The sequence below is a fragment of the Entelurus aequoreus genome, linkage group LG21 (assembly GCF_033978785.1).
Source record: "Entelurus aequoreus isolate RoL-2023_Sb linkage group LG21, RoL_Eaeq_v1.1, whole genome shotgun sequence".
NCBI lineage: Eukaryota > Metazoa > Chordata > Actinopteri > Syngnathiformes > Syngnathidae > Entelurus > Entelurus aequoreus.
This window is the reverse complement of record NC_084751.1, coordinates 38,934,299-38,955,358: the sequence shown is the minus strand read 5'-3', so window position 1 is coordinate 38,955,358 and position 21,060 is coordinate 38,934,299. Positions and strand designations below refer to the sequence as shown.

Below are 21,060 nucleotides of genomic sequence, written 5' to 3'. Positions count from 1 at the left end.
GGGATGCAACAATTACCGGTATTTTAGTTTTAAACTGTGGTAAAATACCCAACAGTTGATATTCCCGTTTGAAATTTTAATCATCATAAAACCATGATATAACTGCACTTTTCATAACTCATGGTTATACTGCTCATTTCCTGGATAAGGAGCTAGCATGCTAATTTGTAACTAGCTTAAATGCTAAAATGAATGAAAGACACAATAATGTGTTTTTCCATTAGAAACGTCATACCCCAATCCCCAATATAAGTATATTCTGTCTGTTTATTCATGTATTATTATTTGTTTAATACAACTTGGCTTGACTTCCCTGTGTGTGCTGTGAGCACATTCAACTATACCGTAATAACAACTGTGATCATTTTAGTCACAATAACTGTGGATATGAAATGTTCATATCGTTGCATCCCTGCACTTATTTTATCGGCTACATACACTGCAAAAACTGAAATCTAAGTAAGATGAAATATCTCAAATAAGGGTGATATTTGCTTATTTTCTGTCTGATAAGATAATTCTTCTCACTAAGCAGATTTTATGTTGGAGTGTTTTACTTGTTTTAAGTCTGTTGGTCCTAAATGATCTCAGTAAGATATTACAGCTTGTTGCTGAGATTTGATGACCTATATTGAGTAAAACATGCTTGAAACTAGAATATCAACTGTTGCAAAGCTGTGTCATCAACACTCACAAGTATAAAACTACTTTTTTTAAAGTAATAATTTCTTATTTCAAGCATGAAAAAAAAAATCATGACTTTGACACAATTGTGTCTCATAATTAAAACAGATGACAGCCAAATGGACTTTGCTATTTTATTTTCAATGAAACAATAGAAAATACGTACAGTTGTTATTAGTGAGAATATACTTATTTTAAGGTATTTTTGGGTTAATTGAGGTTAGCTAATTTTACTTGTTTTCGGAAAGTCTTGACAAGCCAAATTTTCTTGTTCTATTGGCAGATAATTTTGCTTAGTTCAAATAAAATACCCCTAATTTTTGTATGTTTTTTTCTAGTTTTTGAACACTGACTTTTTGCAGTGTAACGTGCATGTGCATGAGAGCACTACCATTCCAAACATTGGCATATTGTGAGTACGCCCAGAGAGGGTGTCGAAAAAGAAAGAAGACCCAGCTCGACATCTATACCGTCAAGCTTGCATGGACAGACAAGATCAGTTCTGGCAAAAAGTTTTGTGGTCAGACCAGACAAATATTACAATGACAAAAAGTATAGAGGAGTCAATATCAGGTTTTCAAACCTAAGAACACTGCAGCAAATACCAAGCATTTTGGTGGTAGCATCATGCTGTATAACTGTTTTGGTGCCAGTAGTACTCGTGCACAAAGTGGGTAAAATCAAAGAGGAGGACTACCTCCAAATTCTTTAAAATCAATTTATGTTAACAGTTTCACAACTTAAACTTCAGACACAACTGAGTGTCCCAATAGGAAAATGATGCCCAACACCTCAAAACTGCTTTTGGAATGAACAAAGCAAGTTCAATTTAAACTTCTCAACCTTGACTACAACCTGTCGATATTGTCAGATTCAAAAATAACGCTGCATTCCCCCACAATGTTTTAGGGAACATGAGATCATCACCTGGAACATTTCAAATGGTGACCAACACATTCATAACATTTGAAGAAATAAGGGAGATAAGTAGCCTAAGCAACAGAGAATGACTTTCAGTGTCGGAGAAAAGGAACAAGGTAAGTCGCAGATAGACACATTAATGTCGCTGAAAACACAGAAGGAGAGGAGAACAGATTAGAAAAGTAAATAACTTTCTCTAAAAGCACTGATGTTACTCTACAGACCAAAATCAAAACAAATCGAAGCCAACAAACATCTTAGATCAGGAGACAAAGGTTCAAACTCCGTCACTAGCATGCATTTGGATAAAAAAAAACAATACATATATGTTTCTGTTTTTAATATAGGGTTGCAATTAGTTACACTAGTGCCAGAGACAAGAGTGAGTTGTTGAGTGCATTGAGCTGTGTGAGAAATTTCACATCAATCCCGCTTCTGGAGACAAACATTGAGATGCAATAACAGCGCTAACATGTGGTGTACTATCAAAAATAGACCATTCATCGGCAGTGCGCCTTATAAGCCGGTGCGCCCTATGGTCCGGAAAATACGGTACTTTTGAGCGCCTTTTTCTTGCTTTGTTGGAATGGTAAATCGTAACATTACTTCGAAAGAGTCTGGCTGAGTCCGCTATAAGTGCTTCACTGCTTAAGGCGGTGCTGGGGTGAAACTGAAGTTAAAGGCCTACTGAAAGCCACTACTACCGACCACGCAGTCTGATAGTTTATATATCAATGATGAAATCTTAACATTGCAACACATGCCAATACGGCCGGGTTAACTTATAAAGTGCAATTTTGAATTTCCCGCTAAACTTTCGGTTGAAAACGTCTATGTATGATGACGTATGCGCGTGACGTCAATCGTTGAAACGGAAGTATTCGGACACATTGTATCCAATACAAAAAGCTTGGTTTTCATCGCAAAATTCCACAGTATTCTGGACATCTGTGTTGGTGAATCTTTTGCAATTTGTTTAATGAACAATGAAGACTGCAAAGAAGAAAGTTGTAGGTGGGATCGGTGTATTAGCGGCTGGCTGCAGCAACACAACCAGGGGGACTTTGACTTGTATAGCAGACGCGCTATCCGACGCTAGCCGCCGACTGCACGGATGATCGGGTGAAGTCCTTCGTCGCTCCGTCGATCGCTGGAACGCAGGTGAGCACGGGTGTTGATGAGCAGATGAGGGCTGGCTGGCGTAGGTGGATAGCTAATGTTTTTAGCATAGCTCTGTGAGGTCCCGTTGCTAAGTTAGCTTCAATGGCGTCGTTAGCAACAGCATTGTTCAGCTTCGCCAGGCTGGAAAGCATTAACCGTGTAGTTACATGTCCATGGTTTAATAGTATTGTTGATTTTCTGTCTATCCTTCCAGCCAGGGGTTTATTTCTTTTGTTTCTATCTGCAGTTAAGCCCGATGCTATCACGTTAGCTCCGTAGCTAAAGTGCTTCGCCGATGTATTGTCGTGGAGATAAAAGTCACTGTGAATGTCCATTTCGCGTTCTCGACTCTCATTTTCAAGAGGATATAGCATCCGAGGTGGTTTAAAATACAAATCCGTGATCCACAATAGAAAAAGGAGAGAGTGTGGAATCCAATGAGCCAGCTTGTACCTAAGTTACGGTCAGAGCGAAAAAAGATGTGTCCTGCACTGCCTCTCTAGTCCTTCACTCTCATGTTCCTCATCCACAAATCTTTCATCCTCGCTCAAATTAATGGGGTAATCGTCGCTTTCTCGGTCCGAATCGCTCTCGCTGCTGGTGTAAACAATGGGGAAATGTGAGGAGCCCTTCAACCTGTGACATCACGCTACTTCTGGTACAGGCAAGGCTTTTTTCATCAGCGACCAAAAGTTGCGAACTTTATCGTCGATGTTCTCTACTAAATCCTTTCAGCAAAAATATGGCAATATCGCGAAATGATCAAGTATGACACATAGAATGGATCTGCTATCCCCGTTTAAATAAAAACATTTCATTTCAGTAGGCCTTTAATATATGTTTGATAACTAAGAGAAGCATATTATAGGGGGTTAGAGTTAAAAACAATATTGGCTTTCATCAGATTGATCCATTATTTACGGTTTTGCTGCAATTAGGGGAACGTAACCCCGCCGAATAAATTGAATGAATTGTGTTTGTATCGCTTGTGTCAATGTTTTCATTTACTACAAGCAATTCTAAAATGCTTTCCACAACCCAAACGTCTTTGAACACTAGTGCTGCGTTAGGAATGAAAATATCAGTTGCATGCAAACCAATTGTGTTCGTAAAACAAATTGGTAAAGCAAAAAAACTAACTTTCAACCATCAGGGGAAAACTTTTTCATCGTTCCAGTAAATATTTCCAGTGTTTTTGGCCATAATTTGTGTTGTGTTACTCCTTTATATATGATTTTTCATGAAAAGCGTGTTTGGTGAAATCTAATTGTCCAATTTTTTCTGAGATGTACGATACACAGATATATGACAATACCCCAAAATCAAACAGAACATACGTTTGCACTTTTATTTCTCAAATGATATATATACATTTTGGATTCATATTTATTTGTACTTATTATGGTCAAATCTCCAGCAACTTTAAATAAAATTATAATAACATTATATGATACAAATAATAAACTAAAATACCAAACAAAACCAAACATAAGGTTTTTTTTATCCTTTTGAAGGCTTTTTGACCAAATTATGTTACAGTTTTCAATTTGTCCTATTAATCCAAACCTGTGACATCTAACCAAAAGGGTAAACATTTCAAAACACATTAAATGTTTGATATTTATGTTTAGGACTGAAGTTTTTTGCGAAATTTGACCAAAACAGTAAAAAAATAATAATAAAAGAATCAAAAATGTTTTTTTACTCCTTTCAAAATTGTAAGGACTTCCATGTCTTGTTAGGTTTTGAAAATAATTAAAAATTGAATTTCCCCAAAGGGTAAAATAGGTCTGAAAACGTAAATACCATTACATTAGTGTTCACTTCTAAATACGTGGAGATGTATCTTATGCAAAGAGGATATTTCGGAACCTTTCACATTTGTTTTCTTGAAAACCCTCGACAAAAACAAAATCCTGTTTTTTGGGGGGGTTTTTTCAAATCAGATTTTGTATAATTGAAAATAACCATACTAATTTAATCAATTCTTTGGGACAAATCAGCAACATGATGAAAAGCTGTTAAGTACCAGGCTTTGACAGGTAATGTGAAAGGGTTCCGTATCTACCGGAGAAAAGTTAAGTTAAGTTAAAGTTCCAATGATTGTCACACACACACTAGGTGTGGTGAAAGTTGTCCTCTGCATTTGACCCATCCCCTTGTTCACCCCCTGGAAGGTGAGGGGAGCAGTGGGCAGCAGCGGTGCCGCGCCCGGGAATCATTTTTGGTGATTTAACCCCCAATTCCAACCCTTGATGCTGAGTGCCAAGCAGGTAGGTAATGGGTCCCATTTTTACAGTCTTTGGTATGACTCGGACGGGGTTTGAACTCACAACCTACAGATCTCAGGGCGGACACTCTAACCACTAGGCCACTGAGTAGGTAGAGGTAAAGACATAGCAAAGAGACAATGGTGAGTTTCAGAGTTACAACAACCATCATTTTCATCAAGTAAGGAAGAAAGGAAGAAAACTCAATAGGAAGAAAAGCTGCACATATTAACTAAACAGACCAAACGAAAGTGCATTGAAAGAAATACTAGACATACTAGACCAGGGGTCACCAACGTGGTGTCCGCGGGCACCAGGTAGCCCGTAAGGACCAGATGAGTAGCCCGCTGGCCTGTTGTAAAAATAGCTCAAATAGCAGCACTTACCAGTGAGCTGCCTCTATTTTTTAAATTGTATTTATTTACTAGCAAGCTGGTCTCGCTTTGCCCGACATTTTTAATTCTAAGAGAGACAAAACTCAAATAGAATTTGAAAATCCAAGAAAATATTTTAAAGACTTGGTCTTCACTTGTTTAAATAAATTCTTTTTTTTTTTTTTTTACTTTCCTTCATATAACTTTCAGAAAGACAATTTTAGCAAAAAAATACAACCTTAAAATGATTTTAGGATTTTTAAACACATATACCTTTTTACCTTTTAAATTCCTTCCTCTTCTTTCCTGACAATTTAAATCAATGTTCAAGTAAATTTATTTTTTTTATTGTAAAGAATAATAAATACATTTTAATTTAATTCTTCATTTTAGCTTCTGTTTTTTCGGCGAAGAATATTTGTGAAATATTTCTTCAAACTTATTATGATTAAAATTTTAAAAAATGATTCTGGCAAATCTAGAAAATCTGTAGAATCAAATTTAAATCTTATTTCAAAGTCTTTTGAATTTCTTTTAAAATTTTTGTTCTGGAAAATCTAGAAGAAATAATGATTTGTCTTTGTTAGAAATATAGCTTGGTCCAATTTGTTATATATTCTAACAAAGTGCAGATTGGATTTTAACCTATTTAAAACATGTCATCAAAATTCTAAAATTAATCCTAATCAGGAAAATTTACTAATGATGTTCCATAAATTCTTTTTTTAATTTTTTCAAAAAGATTCGAATTAGCTAGTTTTTCTCTTCTTTTTTTCGGTTGAATTTTGAATTTTAAAGAGTCGAAATTGAAAATAAACTATGTTTCAAAATGTAATTGTGATTTTTTTCTTGTTTTCTCCTCTTTTAAACCGTTCAATTAAGTGTAAATATCATTGATTATTAATAATAACATAGAGTTAAAGGTAAATTGAGCAAATTGGCTATTTCTGGCAATTTATTTAAGTGTGTATCAAACTGGTAGCCCTTCGCATTAATCAGTACCCAAGAAGTAGCTCTTGGTTTCAAAAAGGTTGGTGACCCCAGTACTAGACAGTAGTCTGTGGTGTAGGTTATTTTCTCTAGCCCAGGTAGACGGCTGGAGCCATGGAGTAGAGAATGAAAATGCGTCAGAAATGAGGAGAAACAGAGCAAATAAATCACAAGTACAGTGAGAACACCTACTGAAGAGATGTATACTCTGTGACGTATGGTGTATTCACAAGCTCTTTTCTCCTATACAGTATGCATCCTATTTCTTTTATGTCAAAGTTGCTACAGTGGAAGTTTTTGTGTCTTGCCATACACTGTCACCCATTGGTTAGCGGTTCTAAATGTAAAAAAAACTAAATGGTTGAGTGACCTGCAGAAGCGCAGAGCAGGGGTAGAATATCTGTCCATTACTTCTAATCGAGGAAACCCTTGGTATAAAAGTATGGGGACATCAAGCAACAACTAAGAAGGAGTAATATCCATCCATCCGTTTACTACCGCTTGTCCCTCTCGAGGTGGTGGGGGGACTGAAGCCTATCCCAGCTGCACTCAGGCGGAAGGCGGCGTACACAAGTCGCCACCTCATCACAATACAGATAGATAACATTCACACTCACGTTCACACGCTAGGGCCAATTTAGTGTTGCCAATCAGCCTATGCCAAGATGCATGTTTTTGGAGGTGGACTAGTACCCGGAGAGAATCCACGCAGTCACGGGGAGAACATGCAAACTCCGTAATTGTAAAAAATTCTGAGTATGGATTATGTGATTTGAGGAAATTGTGATGAATCATGTGTCAACCAAATTGGACATCATGCATCGCTGGCTATATTTTCACTGCTATGTATAGGATTACTGCAGCTTTGTTGTTTTTCTTCTTGAAAATACTATATTCTACGTCAGACCTGGGCAAATTAAAGGCCTACTGAAACCCACTACTACCGACCACGCAGTCTGATAGTTTATATATCAATGATGAAATCTTAACATTATAACACATGCCAATACGGCCGGGTTAACTTATAAAGTGACATTTTAAATTTGCCGCTAAACTTCCGGTTCGAAACGCCTCTGAGGATGACGTATGCGCGTGACGTAGCCCGGGGAACACGGGTATGCCTTCCACATTGAAGCCAATACGAAAAAGCTCTGTTTTCATTTCATAATTCCACAGTATTCTGGACATCTGTGTTCGTGAATCTGTTGCAATTATGTTCATTGCATTATGGAGAAAGAAGCTGAGCAAGCAAAGAAGAAAGTTGTCGGTGCGAAACGGACGTATTTTTCGAACGAAGTCAGCAACAACAGTACACAGCCGGCGCGTCTTTGTTTACATTCCCGAAAGATGCAGTCAAGATGGAAGAACTCGGATAACAGAGACTCTAACCAGGAGGACTTTTGACTTCGATACACAGACGCCTGTAGAGAACTGGGACAACACAGACTCTTACCAGGATTACTTTGATTTGGATGACAAAGACGCAGACGTGCTACTGTGAGTATGCAGCTTTGGCTTCTAAACATTTGATCGCTTGACCGTATGTGCGCAACTTTTTTTTTGCGTATGTACGTAACTTTTTTAAAATATATAAGCTTTATGAACCTTGGGTTAGGTGAACGGTCTTTTGGGCTGAGTGATTGTGTGTGTTGATCAGGTGTTTGAATTGTATTGGCGCGTTCTATGGAGCTAGGAGCTAGCAGAGGAGCTAGGAGCTAGCATAACAAACACGTAGGTGTTTTTATGCAGGATTAATTTGTGGCATATTAAATGTAAGCCTGGTTGTGTTGTGGCTAATAGAGTATATATATATATGTCTTGTGTTTATTTACTGTTGTAGTCATTCCCAGCTGAATATCAGGTCACCCCCGCCTCTCACAGCATCTTCCCTATCTGAATAGCTTCAACTCCCCACTAGTCTTTCACTTGCACTTTACTCATCCACAAATCTTTCATCCTCGCTCAAATTAATGGGGAAATTGTCGCTTTCTCGGTCCGAATCTCTCTCACTTCATGCGGCCATCATTGTAAACAATAGGTAACTTTGCGTATATGTTCAACTGACTACGTCACGCTACTTCCGGTAGGGGCAAGCCTTTTTTTATCAGATACCAAAAGTTGCGATCTTTATCGTCGTTGTTCTATACTAAATCCTTTCAGCAAAAATATGGCAATATCGCGAAATGATCAAGTATGACACATAGAATAGATCTGCTATCCCCGTTTAAATAAAAAAAATTCATTTCAGTAGGCCTTTAAGGCCCGTTAAGATATTCAATCTGGCCCGCCGGACATTCCCCAATAATTTTTTTAGACCTTCAACATCAAAACTGTAGCTGCCATTATGATGTGCAGTGATGTTTTCAAATGACTAAGTCTTGAACTATACAAAGTATTTCAATGGTTGGAATCTGCGCTTTTGCATGATGCAATGTAAGTCACAGCAGCTCAGACGGGGCACCAAGCAGTGTGGGTGGCGAGCGTTTCCACAGAGTGTTTCCAGAGCGGCCAGCCTGAAATGTGGGTGTCAGGGACAGACGCGGACGGAGATTTTTACAACAAAGTTCTAAAGCTTAGTGATATATCAGATGTATCAGATCGTAAGTGGGGTTTTTTTTCACCCTTCGCATTCATATTTTGCTGTTTGTTGCATTTTTGTTGTGTTTCGCTTGATTGTAAAATATGTCGATCGAGAGGGGGTGTGACGTTCATATGTTGTCAATATTCAGTGTTTTATCGTTCATAGTTAATATTGTAAATCCCAAATTTTTCATTTTCATGTACATTCTGGGTGTCTCATTCAGTAAAAAAAAATTTAAATTCCATGAATTTTTTTTAAGGCGTTCTGTCATAACGTTTTTAGCATTCAATCAGACATTATTGTGAGGTATTATATTAGTGTTCCTATTAAAAAAAAAAAAAGATATACCGGCCCCCCAGACACATTTTTTCCTCTAAATTTGGCAAAATAATTGCCCATGCTTCTTCTACATTAACTTTCTGGCTGGAGATAAACTATTTCACCTTATTAAAATGTAAAAGTAGTTTTAGTTCAAATGTAGCAATATTTTGTGGATAGTAGTCTATGTACAGTGCATTCCTCCGTTAGGTATTTACAGCCCTTCTCTTTTTCTACATTTTGCTATTAAAGCCTTGTTCCAAAATGGAATAAATTCTTTTTTTTCCTCAAAATTCTACACTCAATACTAGAGATGTCCGATAATATCGGGCTGCCGATATTATCGGCCGATAAATGCTTTAAAATGTAATATCGGAAATTATTGGTATCGGTTTCAAAATTATCGGTATCGGTTTCAAAAAGTAAAATGTATGACTTTTTAAAACGCCGCTGTGTACACGGACGTAGGGAGAAGTACAGAGCGCCAATAAACCTTAAAGGCACTGCCTTTGCGTGCCGGCCAAGTCACATAATACCTACGGCTTTTCTCACACACAAGTGAATGCAAGCATACTTGGTCAACAGCCATACAGGTCATACTGAGGGTGACCATATAAACAACTTTAATACTGTTACAAATATGCGCCACACTGTGAACCCACACCAAACAAGAATGACAAACACATTTCGGGAGAACATCCGCACCGTAACACAACATAAACACAACAGAACAAATACCCAGAACCCCTTGCAGCACTAACTCCTCCGGGACGCTACAATATACACCCACCTCAACCTCCTCATGCTCTCTCAGGGAGAGCATGTCCCAAATTCCAAGCTACTGTTTTGAGGCATGTTAAAAAAAATAATGCACTTTGTGACTTCAATAATAAATATGGCAGTGCCATGTTGGCATTCTCTTCCATAACTTGAGTTGATTTATTTTGGAAAACCTTGTTACATTGTTTAATGCATCCAGCGGGGCATCACAACCAAATTAGGCATAATAATGTGTTAATTCCACGACTGTATATATCAGTATCGGTTGATATCGGAATCGGTAATTAAGAGTTGGACAATATCGGAATATCGGCAAAAAAGCCATTATCGGACATCTCTACTCAATACCACATAATGACAATGTGAGATAGCTTTTTAGAATTTTTTTTGCAATTTTGTAAAGAATAAAATCAACAATTTGGAGGACAAAAATTAATGTATTCCATTTTGGTAGAAGGCTGTAACATAACACAATGTGGATAAATGAACCGCTGTAAATACTTTGCACTGTTTATCTTATTTTCCCAATCTACTGGTTTTAATTAGTTGACAATTCCTTGCTTAATAATTTATAATCATAGGAAGGCATAAATATTTATCTTTTAAACATACAGCCTTAATAAATAAAATATAATTCCAAGCAGTTGTGGGGGGAAAAATCTCCTCGCATATCTCTTGATAAATGCAGTATATTCAAACAAGCCTTTCTATATATTTTCATTGAAAAAAAAACCAGACTGCTCGATTCGTACATACACAACACACACACCTGGTTGGAGTAGACATTCTGAAGAGAGGTCATGGCCAAGTATTCCCACTGAATGGATGTGAATAGGCGTGTGGCGTGAATAAGTCCACACGCTTGTCACGCTTTGCCTCCATTAAAGCATGACAATAGCACAAAAACCCTTCCTCCTGTGCCATCCATGGCAAGTGTGTGTAGAATAAAAGTGTTCAGGTATTGTGCGTCGTGTGTGTGCGTGCGTGTGTGTGTGTGTGGTTGGCAGATGGTGACAGCTGGTTACAATAACCCCTACAGTGAACATGTTTCAAAAGAAAAACAATACTTAGTATAAATTATGCTATTCTATTAGTACGTGCTATTTATAGTACTGGTGTTCTTACAAATATTGGAAAAATAACACGTATTTCCTATTTTATTGTTTTGATTTTGTGTCAGACTTTTTAATATTTAAAAAGTAAATGTACCAACTGAAAAAAAATACTACAAAATATACATATGTAATATGATAATATATGTGTGGTGCACTATGGTAAGAATTACCATTAGTATTAAAAATAATAATAGTGAAACAGTTAAATTAGATATAAATATTTAGTATTAGAATGGTTGGTTTAAGTGCTGAAATTAAGATCAAATTACATAAATAGAAAATATTTGTTGGATGAAATCAATTTTTTCAAGAGTTGATTTCCAGCTGTTAAACCTCTAACGTGTCAAAAACAACAACAAAATCCCTTTAAAGACCCACTAAGCAAGAAAACACCAGCAGCTTCCTTATGTGGTATATTTTCTTAACTCTTTATGGGATTGGTTGCCAGTAGGCAGCATTATGAACCCCCGCCTCCCTCCCAACGTCCCCGTAGGGCCCCATGGGTGTGTGGAGCGAGTGCTCCCTCCTTTTGTAGATACCTTGTTTGATCTGGGCTTGTACTGCTGGGTTGGAGGGCTGAGGGGGAGTGGCCGGCGTCCTACGAGGAGACTCCGGGGTTCCTCCTGGTCTGGGAGGCCTGGAGGAGGATCACAAAGACAAGGCATGAAATATTAAAGGAACAGGCAGAAGAAAGATGGATTAGTACAAAAAAAAAAAACTACACACGCACTGTCTTGCACACAAACAAAAATGGCATTTGTGTGCCTGTGTTACTGAATTTTTAGGTGGAAGAAATAGTGGGGAACAGTAGAGCAACTTTACAGTACGTACCTCCGTTTGAAGGTCACATTTTGGTTCATTTTTGGTACATTAATGGTATGAAATACAGACCATAAAACTACTCAAAGAATGAATATAAAATATAAATTATCACATCACACCGGTATAGTGAGTTTATATATTTATATATATATATATATATATACATATATACACACACTACCGTTCAAAATTTGGGGTCACATTGAAATGTTCTTATTTTTGAAGGAAAAGCACTGTACTTTTCAATGAAGATAACTTTAAACTAGTCTTAACTTTAAAGAAATACACTCTATACATTGCTAATGTGGTAAATGACTATTCTAGCTGCAAATGTCTGGTTTTTGGTGCAATATCTACATAGGTGTATAGAGGCCCATTTCCAGAAACTATCACTCCAGTGTTCTAATGGTACAATGTGTTTGCTCATTGGTTCAGAAGGCTAATTGATGATTAGAAAACCCTTGTGCAATCATGTTCACACATCTGAAAACAGTTTAGCTCCTTACAGAAGCTACAAAACTGACCTTCCTTTGAGCAGATTGAGTTTCTGGAGCATCACATTTGTGGGGTCAATTAAACGCTCAAAATGGCCAGAAAAAGAGAGCTTCCATCTGAAACTCGACAGTCTATTCTTGTTCTTAGAAATGAAGGCTATTCCACAAAATTGTTTGGGTGACCCCAAACTTTTGAACGGTAGTGTGTGTGTATATATATATATATATATATATATATATATATATATATACATACATACATACAGTACATACATATATACTATACATACATACATATATATACATATATATACATATATATTATTTATATATTATACTTATATGTATAAGATACAAAAAAACAGTTTGAGAAATCAGACTAATTTAGTGCATGGAAACATAGTCATTGATTCTTATGGTGAACTCTGCTTCACTATACGAAAGTTTCAGATGGCGAACCATGTTGAAGAAGCCATTAAGTTTGTAGATCGAGGTTCCACTGTATTGCCTCGAGTCTTCTGTATCTGACACATTTGGAGCTAAAGTTGGGCGTTCCAACATGTGCTAAAACTCACCAGAAAACAAGCCAAAAATTACTACCCTGTCTATATCGGGGGGAATTTTATTTGTAAACATCGTTTCTAGGTCCAGAGCTATAAAAGAGGTGCCAATGATGTGAGCATTAGAGAGGCCCTTTAAGGTTGATCTTCCACCCCTTTTTTCTCACTGCAGAGTTTTTCTGTGCAAGGTTGATGAAATGCCGTGTTGGTGTTACAGTAAATGGACCTCCACCTTTAGCGTTAAATCTTTTATAGCGCAATTGGCTTGGACAGACCAAATAAACAGCGTCACACACATTTCACAGCCCCAGCTGAACTTTATCTGCTGGTATGGCTGGGTTGCATATGACATCCTATTCGTTTTTCTTCGTCGTGTTTTTTTTTTCAAAAAGCGCCAACATTACTCCATTTACATTTTGTGACTTGAATATTAACCACGTATTAGTAATAACGCAGACAAACTATTTGTAGTGGCGATGTGATCACTACCGTGTGTGCCTATATTTACATCGAGTGCACTGCAAAAACTGAAATCTAAGTAAGATTAAATATCTCAAATAAGGGTGATATTTGCTTTTTTTATTTTCTGTCTGATAAGATAATTCTTCTCACTAAGCAGATTTTATGTTAGAGTGTTTTACTTGTTTCAAGTGTTTTGGTCCTAAATGATCTCAGTAAGATATTACAGCTTGTTGCTGAGATTTGATGACCTATATTGAGTAAAACATGCTTGAAACTAGAATATCAACTGTTGCAAAGCTGTGTCATCAACACTCACAAGTATAAAACTGCTTTTTCAAAGTAATAATTTCTTATTTCAAGCATGAAATAAAAAATCATGACTTTGACACAATTGTGTCTCATAATTAAAACAGATGACAGCCAAATGGACTTTGCAGTTTTATTTTCAATGAAACAATAGAAAATATGTACTCTTATTGCAGTACAGTTGGCACAGTACAGTAAACTGACAGTTAATATTTAAACATTTGACATTTCAAACAATTTTGAACAGAAATAGTTAATGCACATTCAGATAAATTCTTCAAAATTACCATAGAAAAAAAAATGGTCCGGGGGCAAGAGAGTAACAAGCGGTTGCCTTGTTGCCTTTCCATTAAGAAAAATAAACTACTTTTTAGTATACGTTTGCTGGTTATGTCAGGATAATGGCACTAGCATTTACTTGATTTAAGAATATTTTTCAACATATTGAGAAAAAAGGTCTCATATTTGTTTTTTTTCTATCAAGAAAAGTGCACTTGTTATTAGTGAGAATATACTTATTTTAAGGTATTTTGGGGTTCATTGAGTTTAGCTAATTTGACTTGTTTTGGAAAGTCTTGAAAAGCCAAATTTTCTTGTTCTATTGGCAGATAACTTTGCTTAGTTCAAGTAAAATACCCCTAATTTTTTTATTTTTTTTCCTTGTTTTTGAACACTGACTTTTTGCAATGTGGTCTGCTTTTTCCTCGCTTCCCTGCTCCTTGGAAGTTTATTGTAGATCATAAATCATGCCTTTCATCTGGAAAGCAGATGGCTGAGGATGTAATCCGACAAGTTGGTACACTTTGACAGACATTTAGCATCCCAAACTGGCGAGAACGACACAAAGAGACTTTTGGTGTGTCCCCTCACCCCTACCCCGTTTCTTTGCGAGGATTATGAGTCATTTTCATCTAAATGGGAATATATGAACATGCTACCGGCATCCTAAGGACAGCAGACCTTGTACAGTAAGTGATATATTATGTTTGTTGACTCTTTTGAAGTCTGCAGTGAGTAATAATCAGTGATGAAAAAAAAAAAAACGTTAAATTATATATTTTTTAAATTAATGCACCGCTTATGTTTAAAATGATCAAAATACGTAAAATTGTATGTTATTATAAATGTGTTTCTTATTAACTTACATATTTAGAATCCTAATGGAGGTGTTTGGATGTTTTTTAAGGGCTTTATAGGCAGAATTGAGCGGCTCCCATAGCCTCCATTGTAAGCAGGCTTTTGATCGCATTTATTTATTTGCAAAAAAAAAAAATAACATCCATCGTTATGTCTTTCATAATGATTGTGAACAATAGGCAAAATTCCCCCCAAAAAGTGCAGTTCCCCTTTAATGCTAACATAGACATTAAGCGTGTTGGCATATTCGCTAATGCTAACGACGCTAGCTTAATTACATTACGATTGCACGTAAAAATATGCATGAAAACACTCCGACAGATACAACACATGGGACAGTTTAGTAAATATGAATTGTTTTAGTTATGTTGTAAAACCTACAAACGTTGCTTGGAGTGATGAATGAAGAATCCTTTTTAAGCAGAAATGCTATGGACGGTTATACTTCCGGTTCAAGGCACAAAACAGGAAGTACATTATTAACCCGGAGCACCTGCAGTGAGCCAACTAATCCAAAATATGACGCAATAGCACAAACAATAACACACCTTTTCAGAGTCTGTGTCCATGTAATATGAAAACTATTTGTTTAATACAAAACATTATGGGCGTTAGTGAAGAAAATCCATAAATTAACCGCACCGTTTTATAAGCCGCAGGGCTCAAAGCATTGGAAAAAAGTAGAGGCTTATTGTCCGGAAAATATGGTAAATGACTTAAAAGGTGAATCTATATACTGTAAACGTAGCTCAGGTTCTTATGGGATGTCAACCAGGCAAGCTAAACTTCAATATGTAATGTTTTCTTATAATACAAGTGCTTGTTGGCGCCCTTGTTACCTTGCTGGTGCCTTCTTCATGTGCTCGCCGACAAAGGTGGCATTGGTCATGCCCATCAGAGTGTTGGCCAGAGAGATGACGGACAGGAGGTGTTGCGTGGTAACCGCCCTTGACACGCCGTAAGTTCCCTTGCCAACGATGTCTGAAAGGGTCAGCTTCCGGCCTGTTGCAAAGGACAACTGTCGCAGTAGAGACTCCTGGAAAACAGAGGAAGGTGTATTCATTCTTAATTTGAATCGAGCAACCTTTATTGTTGAACTTTCACCACTATATTAGTTGTATATCCACATTATTTTTTTAAATGTATAAATTAAACATTTAAAATGGCAGAAAAACTTCTTCAAATTTTACAAAAACTCAGGGCCTCTGTTCTTGGGGCCCCAGTACAACATCCCCACATTTTTTTATTGCTTTGTTTATTTTCCTATTTTACTGTGCTGAGTCTTTGATTTGTTTTGTTCAATTTTCCATTTTGTCTTTTATTTGTGCACTTTAATTTTTTTAATTGTCCTTGATTTATTGTATCAATTGATTGACCACAGCTGGGACTATTTAAGTGAGTCGCTTCCTGTTGGGGATTGCACGCTGACGGAGACATTGTCAAAACCGGTCTGTGTTTGCAAAGTTGATATTAAAATTATTAGAACAGGGGTGTCAAACTCGTTTTCATTGGAGGGCCACATCGCAGTAATGGCTGGCTTCATAGGGCCACTTTTTAAAAATGAATTACAATTATGCATGCGGGCAATAACCTGTGATTAATCATCACAAAATAAGTAAATAATTTGACCGCATTGATATAAATGTGTACCAGTAATCTCCTCTTACTATTACATTTTTGCCTATGCACTTGATTATTAGATGTTTTCAAAAGTGACAAGCAAATATTAAACTGTTTATTTTTATCTTTACTAACTTATTTTTGTTATACACTATATAATGTAATATTTGGCATAATTAGATAATGTTTAAAAGATGCATTGTTTCCTGTCAAAATCTAAATAATTATTTTCATTTAGTAAAAAAAATAAGTATCTTATTAACACACACTTTTCCCAGATCTGGCCCATGGGTCTTGAGATTGAGATCTTTGTATTAGAAGGAGACAAGTGTTGCTGGCCTTGCTTTTTCTTTAAGTACACTTTTTGCCGTGAAACCTCTTTATTTTTGTTTTATTACGTTTTTTTGGAGAGCATGTTTTTCCTGTATCTTCCCCAATTGACCCACCACTTCAACGCCACTGGACCTTGACCAAAAAAAGGAGTTGTTCTCAGTTAATATTGCCAAGAAGGTACTGCATTATGCAAAATAGATGTTATAACTGTAAAATGTGTCTGTTTAACAGGCTATTTATCATCATTAAACGGGAGAACAATCTATCATCTGCCACACTTGTTTGCTCCACTCTAGAGAGAAGAGTCAATTACACAAGTTTCGCTTTTTTTTTTGGTTTATTTTACGATAACCCTGGACCATCATACTCTAGTTCAAACCTGGGCAAATTAAGGCCCGGGGGCCGCATGCGGCCCGTTGAGCTTTTCAATCTGGTCTGCTGGACATTCCCAAATATTTTTTTTAGATCTATAAGATGGAAACTGTAGCTGCCATTATGATGTGCAGTGATGTTTTCAAATGACCGTAAGTCTTGAACTATATAAAGTATTTCAATGGTTGGAATCTGCGCTTTTGCATGATATACTAGTTACTATGGTAATCAAAATAGTTACTATGGTAATGTAAGTCACAGCAGTTCAAACGAGGCACCAAGCAGTGTGGGTGGGGAGCGTTTCCACAGAGTGTTTCCAGAGCTGCCAGCCTGAAATACGGGTGTCAGGGACAGACGCGGAAGGAGATTTTTACAGCAAAGTTGTAAAGCTTAGTGATATATCAGATATATCAGATTGTGGGTGGGGGGGGGGTTGGGTTTTTTTTTACCCTTGGCGTTCAAATTTCGCTGTGTTTGTTGCATTTTGGTTGTGTTTCGCCTGATTGAAAAATATGTCGATCGAGGGGGGGTGACGTTCATATGTTGTCAATATTCAGTATTTTATTGGTCATAGTTAATATTGTAAATCTCACATTCTTTATTTTCATGTACATTCTGGGTGCATACTTGCCAACCTTGAGACCTCCAAATTCGGGATATATTTTCAAGTATTTCTTATATATACACTACCGTTCAAAAGTTTGGGGTCACATTGAAATGTCTTTATTTTTGAAGGAAAAGCACTGTACTTTTCAATGAAGATAACTTTAAACTAGTCTTAACTTTAAAAGAAATACACTCTATACATTGCTAATGTGGTAAATGACTATTCTAGCTGCAAATGTCTGGTTTTTGGTGCAATATCTACATAGGTGTATAGAGGCCCATTTCCAGCAACTATCACTCCAGTGTTCTAATGGTACAATGTGTTTGCTCATTGGCTCAGAAGGCTAATTGATGATTAGAAAACCCTTGTGCAATCATGTTCACACATCTGAAAACAGTTTAGCTCGTTACAGAAGCTACAAAACTGACCTTCCTTTGAGCAGATTGAGTTTCTGGAGCATCACATTTGTGGGGTCAATTAAACGCTCAAAATGGCCAGAAAAAGAGAACTTTCATCTGAAACTCGACAGTCTATTCTTGTTCTTAGAAATGAAGGCTATTCCACAAAATTGTTTGGGTGACCCCAAACTTTTGAACGGTAGTGTATATATATATATATATATATATATATATATATATATATATATATATATACATATATACATATATACATATATATATATATATATATATATATATATATATATATATATATATATATATGTATGTGTGGAAAAAAAAAAAATATATATATACACATATATATATATATATATATATATATATATATATATATATATATATATATATATATATATATATATATATATATATATATATATATATATAATTAATGAATGAGTATATCCGTTCGGCCACCGTGTTCAATGGAGAAGTCTGATCTACAAAATGTGCAGGCAGCATACCCCTTCCCCTTCGAGCTGTCCTGGATGAACTGAAATTATTTTTTTCCAATCATTTTGGAACTTGCAAGCGTACTTCTTCTTCTTACTCGTCGTCGCCATGTCTCTTCTTCGTTCTTCTGCTTCGTCTCTGTTATGTTTTTGGACATTACTACTTGCCGTAGTTTTGAAGCAAAGCATGATGGGAATCCGTATGTTGTGTGTCAGTGTATTAACGTGCCGGCTGGAATAAACACACGCTGAGAAAGAGCTCCGTGCCTGCCTACTTTATGGGTTATAAATAAACCTATGGATAACGGAGACATACCGTATTTTTCGGACTATAAGTCGCAGTTTTTTTCATAGTTCGGCTGGGGGTGCGACTTATACTCAGGAGCGACTTATGTGTGAAATTATTAACACATTACCGTAAAATATCAAATAATATTATTTAGCTCATTCACGTAAGAGACTAGACGTATAAGATTTCATGGGATTTAGCGATCAGGAGTGACAGATTGTTTGGTAAACGTATAGCATGTTCTATATGTTATAGTTATTTGAATGACTCTTACCATAATATGTTACGTTAACATACCAGGCACGTTCTCAGTTGGTTATTTATGCGTCATATAACGTACACTTATTCAGCCTGTTGTTCACTATTCTTTATTTATTTTAAATTGCATTTCAAATGTCTATTCTTGGTGTTGGCTTTTATCAAATAAATTTCCCCCCAAAAATGCGACTTATACTCCAGTGCGACTTATATATGTTTTTTTCCTTCTTTATTATGCATTTTCGTCCGGTGCGACTTATACTCTGGAGCGACTTATACTCCGAAAAATACGGTATATAATAGTCTCTTTTTCAGGTGAGAGAGGACGTAAAGGCAGTGCCTTTAAAGGCACGCCCCCAATATTGTTGAAATCGGGAGAAATTCGGGAGAATGGTTGAATTTTTGGGAGGGGCACTGAAATTCGTGAGTCTCCCGGGAAAATTGGGAGGGTTGGCAAGTATGTCTGCGTGTCTCATTCAGTAAAAAAAATTTAAATTCCATTACGTTTTTTAAGGTGGTCTGTCATAACGTTTTTTGCATTCAATCAGACATTATTGTGAGGTTTTGTATTAGAGTTCCTAAAAATAGATATACCGGCCCCCAGACACATTTTTTTCTCAAAATTTGGCCCCCCCGAGTCAAAATAATTGCCCAGGCCTGCTCTAGTTACATAATCCTTGTGTTTTGCCATCACAATGTAAAGGTTCAGTCTTACCTTAAAGGTAGGCAGCATGAGGGACATGTGACCTCCCCTGGAGATCAGGCCAAAGGAGATGGGGCAGTGCGGTCTGAGCATGCCCAGTCGCTCCAGACAGATGCCGTCCAGGTGCTCGTTGAGGCCCCAGGCGTGCAGGCAGGACATGAAGAGTTTGGCCGTGTCCATTGTCAGATTGTACTCCAGGAGACTCAGTGACTTTGACTTCTCCTCACGCCTCCTCATTTCCTCCTCCTCTTCCTCATCTTCGTCCAGCAGGTGCTCTTTGATCGTCTCCTTCATCGTTTCCTTAACCTATTTGAGAAGGACGAAGCTGCCAATTATTTCATGAAGGCAATATTATCTTATGCCATACTGCTATCTGACAGGTCGTGTTTGAATAGTAGTGTTAACTGACATGTCAAGCTGATGTTTAATATTCTCCGTTTTATGTACTCAGGCTTTCAGACTTTTAATGCAAAAATACAAACATAGCAAGATACGATTCAAGCTGTGGATTCTTGTGTGTCTCTTCCTGACCTGCTTGAAAATCTTGTTGGCCAGGAAAGAGCCTCCCTTGTCAGCCCCGGCCTGGCTCTTCTGCAAGGTCTCGGGGGACACCAGCATAGGGTTCGGTCTCTGAGCTTCTTCTGTCAGCAGCTGGATGATCACCGCTTCCACGTCAAAGAACAGCACATGCATGTCGGGGTCTGTGAGGTTGGTCTTCATTGCCTGGACTACCAGTGCATTGTGGGAGTATTTTGGCAGGTTGCCCTGAAGAAGACATAAATAATAATGGAATAAATAAATGGAGTTAATAAGTGTGATCCTTAAGGACTCTGAAAAGAGGCCTGAGCAACACCAGTTTAGACGTCCTGGAAATACAAGAATATTTTGACAAAACAGCATTAGATCCTCCGTTCAGGGCGTGATGGTGGCTGAACATTGCCACCTTAAGGCAGAGCGCCCTATTACACGAAAGCATGCATACTATAAAAC

General features: G+C 37.0%; 1 protein-coding gene across 2 annotated transcripts in view; it reads right to left on the bottom strand.

The window, feature by feature from the left end:
• The window catches only part of LOC133638740 (WD repeat-containing protein 7), a 591,313-nt gene that overhangs the window by 513,249 nt on the left and 57,004 nt on the right, over nt 1-21,060 (bottom strand). For both annotated transcript variants that reach the window (XM_062031642.1, XM_062031641.1), the window contains exons 16-19: nt 20,602-20,835; nt 20,083-20,376; nt 15,815-16,011; nt 11,734-11,831 (exon numbers count right to left, since the gene is read on the bottom strand). In XM_062031642.1, coding sequence (XP_061887626.1) covers nt 11,734-11,831; nt 15,815-16,011; nt 20,083-20,376; nt 20,602-20,835 — 823 coding nt within the window. The remainder of the gene's footprint in view (nt 1-11,733; nt 11,832-15,814; nt 16,012-20,082; nt 20,377-20,601; nt 20,836-21,060) is intronic.